The sequence below is a fragment of the Neoarius graeffei genome, chromosome 10 (genome assembly GCF_027579695.1).
Source record: "Neoarius graeffei isolate fNeoGra1 chromosome 10, fNeoGra1.pri, whole genome shotgun sequence".
NCBI classification, from domain to species: Eukaryota; Metazoa; Chordata; class Actinopteri; order Siluriformes; family Ariidae; genus Neoarius; species Neoarius graeffei.
Genome location: NC_083578.1, coordinates 74,597,621 through 74,606,187, shown reverse-complemented (window position 1 = coordinate 74,606,187; position 8,567 = coordinate 74,597,621). Strand labels below are relative to the sequence as shown.

At 38.8% G+C, this 8,567-nt stretch overlaps 1 protein-coding gene across 1 annotated transcript; it reads right to left on the bottom strand.

The window, feature by feature from the left end:
• Positions 1–1,094: 1,094 nt before the first annotated feature.
• On the bottom strand, positions 1,095–8,475 carry LOC132892603 (uncharacterized). Its single transcript, XM_060930894.1, has 11 exons — positions 8,215–8,475; positions 7,333–7,557; positions 6,744–6,897; positions 6,486–6,549; positions 5,875–6,277; positions 5,051–5,146; positions 4,063–4,376; positions 3,565–3,746; positions 3,222–3,391; positions 2,765–2,983; positions 1,095–1,643 (listed from the first exon to the last, which is right to left on the bottom strand). The coding sequence occupies exons 1-7, from the start codon at positions 8,445–8,447 to the stop codon at positions 4,103–4,105; spliced, it is 1,449 nt and encodes a 482-aa protein (XP_060786877.1). The 5' UTR covers positions 8,448–8,475; the 3' UTR covers positions 1,095–1,643; positions 2,765–2,983; positions 3,222–3,391; positions 3,565–3,746; positions 4,063–4,102.
• Positions 8,476–8,567: the final 92 nt, after the last annotated feature.

The window sequence follows — 8,567 nt, the reverse complement described above, 5'->3', positions numbered from 1 at the left end:
GAAAAGCAAAGTGCAAAAATTCAAAAGCTAAGAAGATCAAAAAACACAGTACAAAGGAAACTGGAGATAAACATAACAGCACAAAGACTCCGTGACAAGAGGACTGAACTCAGGGGTATAAATAGACAAACTAATTAAGGACACAGGTGAAGATAATTAGGCAATTAACACAAACACAAAACACAGGAACAGTGGCGGCCTCTAGAGGCCAAAATAAACACGACATGAAAAGGAAATAACAGCGGCCTCTAGAGGCCAAAACAGTCCTAGTCCTAACAGAATTAACAGATCTGTGGATGAGTTTGTGAGCCAGTGGAACAACCACAGCTTGAGGACAATGGAGAGTCGGTCCCCACTGCAACTGTGGACAATTGGAATGCTCCAACTTCCTCAGCATCAAAGGCCACTCAATCGTGTGCCTGTGCAACCCCCTTATGATCACCAATGGAATGTGGAGTTAAGGCCCATCAACCCCTTCACTGATGATGGAAATCATGGAATTGAACTTTTTTTCAGAGCATGTGACCTGCTTGAGAGATAGTCTACTAGCTGCAGTAAATCAGTTGTTACACTATGTGGTGTCATACATTGTCATATATAGACTCAGACATAACTAAGTAATTTTGAGAAATGTGTGTACAGGTCCTAGGACTGAAAATTTGCTTATAATGTGCTTTTCTTTCATAACAAAATGTGATGTTATCACCACATAGATATGTGCCATGCTTATTATATTCAGTTGTGGATGAAGTATTCAGTTCTTTTAGTTAAGTAAAAGCATATAAGTGTAGAAGTATACAGTTTCATACAATGCAAATACTCAAGTAAAGGACCTGAAATCTGTATTTAAGAAGAATACTTGGGTAAATGTACTTAGTTACTGTCCACCCTGATTATATTTTATATTATTGTACATAATGCATTAATTTAACCCTATTGATGAAGATAAACTTAAATAAATTCATTTTGTGTAGTTTTTCAAATCGAAAAAATACGACAAGTCCCGGATGCACATATCCTGTAGACACTAAAATGACAATGAACCAGTCCATACAAAGTAGGAATATAGAACCATTTATTAACAATGCCTTACCATAACCTTTAGAGGAAATAATCTGTGCTAATCACTCAATTGCTGTGGGTCATATCAAAGGGTGGAGATAAATGACATACATTGTACAGTTGTGAACTTAAAAGTTCACCAAGTGCGCATTATTAAATCTGAAACAAAAACCATGGCTTGAAATATCTTCGAAAGTAACAACATTTCTACTTATATTTCTTCATGCCTATATTCAATACTGTCTCTAGGAAAAACAAAATGAAATAACAGCAATTATTTTTGAAAAACAAACAAACAAACATCCTCATCATAACTCAAGCTCTAAAAGCCCTCCATAATATTACCTCTCACGCTCTTCCAAACCCCGGTGAATTGCGTATGGCAAAAGTCATATCAGATTTGAAAGCAGCGTATTCTGCATGAACTGGAATGCGAAGAATATTTTCACAAGTATTCGCTTGTGGAAATCGGGAATGGGTGAGGAACTCAAGGCTTGGCTTTGGGGAGAAGCCCAGTGCTGGGACACTGTCACATCCAGTGAGGAAAACAAGAATATCCTCCATAGAGACATCATTTTCACCTGTAAGACATTTAAAAAAAAAAAAAAAAAAAAAGAGTATCACAATTAATGATGACTATGACTATTTTCCTAAAGTGATGCAAAGTGATATAAGAGAGGTGAGTAGTTAAATTCCCCTAAACCAGCATTAGGCATTAGTTTTTATTTTTGAAATGACATGGTACTTTGAAAGGACAGCTCATAATGCTATAGACTAGTGTTGTGTAAAACTATAAACTTCAATATATGTTATGTATTCAATCATACACTCTATGTAACCTAATGAAATATGTTTAGAGCGGCTAGGTAGCCCTGAGAACAGCTGTGTTTTGGGATAGGCTATGCTGTGGAAAAAGTACCTAAAGTTCCTAATATGGTGTAAACAATCAGGACACCTTTATAAAACAAAAGCAGAGGATAAGCAGGTTCAAAAACACCCGACTGGCCTGAAATAACACCCAATAGAATCGGTCCGAGTTAAAATAAAACTTCAAGATGGGCTGAACCTCCTCAGGTCAAAGGCTACAGAGGAGCAGAGCAAACAAACAAAAAATAAATAGATAGGAACTGATGAGGACCATAAGAAATCCAGGCTAATTTTGCTCAAAGTTTGCTGGACGCATAAGAAGCCATTACAACCCAGATATGATTATGAATGTGCAAGTAGATAGATAGTATATCTACAACTATACGGTATACTTTTCTTGTGGAGAAATACAACTTTTACACTCTATTCTTACCAAAACCCTAACAATAGGTCCAGAGAAATGGAGCTGGATTAGGTCAAGCTCCACCTCGCTGCATGTCCATTGGCTCTGCAGTGAGCACCACTTGCAAAGGATGGTCCCCGAGCAGTTGGGGGTTCAGTGCCTGAGCTTGAGGAAGCTTAAGCAACAAGGGTACTTTGGCTGTATCCAGAAGATGAACTGGCACCTCTGCAGCTACTAGTCCACACTGAATATTTGGTCAGAGCTGACAAACACTACTGCTGCCCCAATTAATGTATTTATAATTCATATAAACTGTCTTACATAGTGGAACGTCTCAATTAAAATGATTTTTTTTACCAATGTTATGTACTATTATGATGCAGCCAAAACAGTGTCTGTTGTCTTGATGAAGCACTGTCCAAAATGCCATACTTGCATTCAGCATCCTGAAGGTAGTCTTGCCAGAAAGCCAGGGTACGGCACTCTTCCTGGAATGCATTACTCCCTCTTTCAGAGTGAATGATCCGGAAGAGATTCTCTACATCAGCGGCTGTTAAACTCTTTTCAGGCTTCAAAAAAAGGCACTTCATCTGTAGAGGGTATCTCTGGAGAGCATCTAGGACACCTAGAGACATTAAGCCATCTCTGAACCTATTAAAAGGGAAACAAATTGGAATGTGGGGAAGAGTGATTTGAACCACGGCCACTGCAGAAGGTTCTGTACCATGCTCTACCAACAGAGCCACATGGGCACCCCTACAATGAATTTCAAAAAAAAAAAATACTTTGACTTGCACTGGTGCACTATAAAATGGAACTCTACATCCATCATTGAAATTGTTCTTATACAGTGGTAACATAGTTTCTATGGCAGCAGCTACAAACATACCTTTCAAAAGGTGCACGGGTCCGCTGGAGGACATACCAGTGAGTCAAGTCCAAAGCAGTCTCTTGTTTGTTTTGCAGTGTTATGCGAACATTGTGACCTGCAAGACTGATCAAGCTGGATGCCTGTGCAACTGCATCTTGCAGTTGTGATTCAGTCTCAGCTTGTAAGATCTGAAAACATTAAAATAACATTAGGATATGAGAACAGTAAATATTTATTGACTTTTATTTAGTATTAAGACATACAACTGTTAGCTTTACTGTTTAACTTGCATGTTAATGAGTGCATGAAAAATGAATAATTTGTTAATAAATTCAATAGAATCGAAGGAAAATGTGCTCACCGACTGCACCTGTGACCTTGTTTCTTCATCAGTAATATGTTCAGTTTTGACCTTTACATTGTCCGGACCTTTTTGAAGACACTCATACAAGAGTTCAGACAGGAAACATGGACTCTGTCCCCCATGAGCAATTGACATTGCCATAATCTGGCCAGCATTGAAGTATCCATTATCTTTCATCGCTGTTATCAAATGAAATTAAACATCACATGTGAAATGGTGACATCAGAAAGGCTGATTTTTATCAAAATTTCCAAAAAGGTATTATAGATTAATACAGTATTAATATAATGTTGTTGGTCTGAAGCTGAGCACTCTTGGAGGTGGCTGAGGACAGAATCCAAACTAAATTCCATAGGATCATGGACAATAGCACCCATCCCCTCCATAAAACACTGGACAGACTCAAGAGCACATTCAGCAACAGATACAGACTCCCCACTGTTCAAGAGAGCGTTACAAAAAATCCTCTCTGAAAACTCATTTAATCATAGGTACCTTTGGAGTTGCATGTGAGGACTTTAGCATCAGGTGGGCCTTAAAAGATGCCAATTTTGTCCTTGATTTCATGAAGACAGAGTCGGAAAAACTCCCGAGTAGGTCCTCCATTGTCCACGGCACCCTCAGATATGCCATAGTCATCAGTAAACTTGACATCTACCTTCTTCTCGGGTGAAAAATTGGATCTGCCCAGGGCTCTGGATGCTCCATCCCACACACTTCTTCTTATGATATTGAAGCGCACAGTGCTGTCATTATTTACTCTAGATGAAATCTGCTCCATTATTCTCTCTAAAGTCATCTTTAAATCACTGGAACAATAATAAACAATAAAACAAAGTAATTGTTAGTGTCAATGGCAGTAACTCATATACTGAACTATAATCCAACATCCACAAGTTATTAATATTGATTAAAAATCCATTTTCCAAATGCGATGAGGTAAAGGGATAAGGGAAAGAGTTTTACTTTTTTCTTACTTTTCCAGAAGTATTTAACCTACTGATATATATTGCACGTAAAATGCAAAGAGCATGAGAAGAATTTACAACACTGAAAACCACCCTTCATCCAAAGAGGCACTGAAACCACTAAATCAATGGCCTTCACACCTTGTATTAAAATGCACTTTTTGTGATCTGATTGCAATCAGATAGCGCTTGACCTCATTAAAGTACAGGTGTACAAAAACTCAAAACGAGTCACATTGAGGATGGATTGTTATTCATACATACATACATACATACATACATACATATGAAATATAATGCATGTTATAGCACAGGTAATCTCCATTCAGAGAAGTTTTTACACCAGAAAAAATAGATCAATTTTATATTGTTGACAAAATGACCACAGAAATGACTGGATAACAGATAAAGAACAATAGGTTGCAGCTTGCTTTTTGCTACTTGTCTCTAGGCTAGAAAATAAGTTGTTGTCCTGGATTACAACACTTATATTTTATATAATATCTTCGACTGACCTCTCACTCGCACTGGAATCTAAAGACCTGGAAATAGCTTCCTGGAGATCAGGGTCATCAAAGAGGTATTCTTCCTCAAATAGGTCAAGGTATGTGCTACAAAATAAAACAAGAATATTTTATAATTAAGGTACAAATATGATGTTTGTTCACACAGACAGTTGCATTACCACTGGACAAAGACCTTCCTTGATGGTTTAATAACTTAAATTTTCTTGAATGGACAGTGCATTATTTAAAGATGTAATATATGCCATTTGACAGCTGCCTGTTGTAAACAAACGTGGAGAGGACAGAGTGGGAGGTTCTCAGATTAGGCGGTGGCTGCACATCATTTAAAGAGCTCTCAGCGAGCGCATATGGCAACACAATCAGCATGTGGGATTGTGTGGCGGTGTGTATATTTGTGCTTATGTAACCACTATGAAACAATCAGAAAATAATGTTATATTTCTCTGATTCACCAGTTGTCTCACCACTGCTCACTCTTCTTGTTCACTCTCTGTCACTCTACCACTGTTGCTCTCTCTCTCTTTCTCTCTGATGCCCCACGCAATGAAGTAGTGATAATGATGTGTAATTTGACCATGTGTCTGATACAAACACAAATGAAACAGAATGGACCCACGGACTTGCTTGCACTAACATACACCTGTCTGTGGGCAGGCAAAGGACTATTTGCTCCTCAGAGAGGTTCAGATCAAAACAAATCCAGAGGGAGTGCAACTTTCTTCTCGGTTCAGGACACCATGACTCCACAATATATTTACACAGAAAATTCTTTGCTGACAATACTGTATGAGAAAAATTTAGAAAAGATGGACCTGTACGATGTGCTGGATGAACTACTGCCCGATGCACTGGGTTGAGTGGGACCATGGGACACACCGGAGGTCCTATTCGCAAAGATGCAATGCCTTTTACCGCTTGCATTGACAGTGGGGACAACCGGCAACCCATGAGTGTTGCCAGTGGAGATGTCAGGAGTTCCACTGGACATGGTGAGAGTTTCATCAGTAGTGATGACACCAGCACTAGTAGACACGGTGAGGGTGTCAGCTGGGATAGAAGGTGCATCAGTGCAAATAACTTGGGTAGCAAAACACCATATAACTTCGTCACCACTGTACATGGAAGGGGTATGACTGGAGTGGGAATGGGCCTCAGAAGTGGCGATGTCTGGGATAACTTCTTTGGAAACATCAGGCGCACTACCAATGGCTGTAACTGTAACATGGAAAATTAACTTTTGAGTAACATTTAACTTATACGACAGTGAGCATCAGCAACACATTTAGGGCTTGTACAATACATGTATTATGTGGTAGATTTTTTAAAAAGTGTATTTTTTTCTGTGCAAAATTATTAGTTGAAATGAAATTGATTTTTTAAAGAAAATACTTAACATATAATGTAATAGTGTAAAAATATTTACCAGTGTCAGATATTTCTGCCAAACCAGGGTCATTTGTAAAGCTGCTTTCTCCATCAGAAAATGACTATAAATGCAAACAGATAAATACAATAAAATAATGGATCCAATAGACTATACTAACAACAAAAGATTGTAACAGACTTTTGCATTATGGCTGAGCATACTACAAGTAACTGTTTAAATCAAGTGTAAAATACAGTATTGCCATTGTGACTACCACTGTCATAAACATGTCTTGAAATCATCAGTGCTACTTACAGATTCTTTTTCCTCACTTAAAATGATCTTGTCAGGCCTGACATAAATGGACTTCTGATGAAACAGTTTTTTCACAAGGTCTCCATTCAAACTCTGTGTGGGGGTAAGGGATGGCTCAACTAGTTTGTTGTAGCATGGTAGCAGGATTTCTAACCTAAGGGAAGGAAAAACAGACTGTACATGAAAATTCTGTTGAAGCTAAAAGAGCAAACTACAGTACAAGATTTAGTGTCAATACATCATTTGTTGCCCGGGTTGTACTTGAACACTGGCTGTTGTGGAAAGGCCTTTAGTAAATGGGGTGCACACTCTAGGTGAGCTACCAGGACACATTAGCTCAGTATAACTTAAATGGAAATGTTACAACCATAATGCATTGACAAAATGTGTGTTCATCTTGTTATATATCCCAGCAAGCCTGTCGGAAATCAGCAGCAGCAAAAGGGAATGTAAAATAATAAAATAATATTTTAATTCACAATACACAAGCACTTAAAATGAAGCTTTCATTGTATAGTATGTTGTGGTATTCATGCAAATATCCAATAAAAAGAGGTAACAAATATGACAAAACAATTCCAAAACTTACCTGCATCCCTCCACAACTGGCTGGAAGGCTGTTTTTATTGCCTGCATTACTGTGTCAGAATCCCAGTCACAGCTGAATTCCAAGGCAGACTTGATGTGGCCATTATCAAAAAGCCATGCTTTTTTGGCACGCCTTGGCACATGTGTAGCTTTGTGGTCGGGCAGGAGAATCACCTCTTTGAAAAAGGACTGAGCCACAGAACATGAACTGCCTTGTCCCTGAAACCTTAGAAACATTAAACAAAATATATAATTCTGTATAGAAACAGGCAGTATTAACAGTGATTTATTAGTGTATTCATTTATGTATTTTGTGGTTGGTATATGACATTAAACTGTGTTACAGTGATTAATACAGCAGTAATACCATTTTTTAATTCCATAGTAATTATCTCCGTAAGGCATAATCTCATTATGCATTTGTCTGTCTGTCTGCAGTCCGCTGCGTGAGTAACGTGCCCAAAGCTGACAATGTGTCGCCAAATACGTTCAGTACTAAACAGCCTGCATTGGTCTATCAATGTGGGCAATTCTTATTGTATCTAAACAATATATGAAGAGCTTCTCTTTCAATTCACGAAATCCCTGTAGCCACATCAGCTTCTCCAGTCCGGAGAAGTGCCGCGTCAGAGCGCAGTGCCATTACGCACGGCCATTCACTGTGTTTTACCTTCATTAAATCACCTGAAAACTATATCAAGCTAACCATACAGACCTGCATACAGACCTCTACACACAGCAGAGTGTTCCGTTAATAGTTCGGCTTTTTTATGAAGGGGACGCCCTGTTACCAGGGCTCATTATAGCTGCACTGAGATACAGAATATGATCTATATCACTGAGAGCCCTCATCTAGTTTAAAATAAAGCCTAGCTATTCTTACCTCTTGTGTCTTGGGCCCTTTCTTGTGTACGGGCGGAGATTGTACACAGGGGCTGTTGTGGGACACTCCTGTGAGGTGGAGCGTGTGCTCAGTTTGGCCTGATAGGCAGCCGCCTGTCCTGTTGTAGGCCTGCCACGGTTAAAAATAGAACGAACTTCTTCATTAGAACGTGCAGGGTATTGGGCAGGGGTAGGAGCAGGATTTTCACACGCATTCGCCAATGTGTTTATCATCTCCTCGTTGCTGAAGATTGCTGCAACGAGATTGCGAGCGCACTGTAAAAAAAAATAGTTGAGAATACTTGAAATTTCAAGGCAACCGTCTGCATTAAGAATTTTATGTTTTGCCAACGA

Excerpts from the sequence above, each read along its gene's own strand:
- LOC132892603 (XM_060930894.1), bottom strand. The coding sequence starts at position 8,447 with ATGATAAACACATTGGCGAATGCGTGTGAAAATCCTGCTCCTACCCCT. Across the intron at positions 6,278-6,485 it reads GGCAGAAATATCTGACACTG|TTACAGCCATTGGTAGTGCG; the intron begins GTAAATATTTTT and ends TCCATGTTACAG. Across the intron at positions 4,377-5,050 it reads GATTCCAGTGCGAGTGAGAG|TGATTTAAAGATGACTTTAG; the intron begins GTCAGTCGAAGA and ends TTATTGTTCCAG.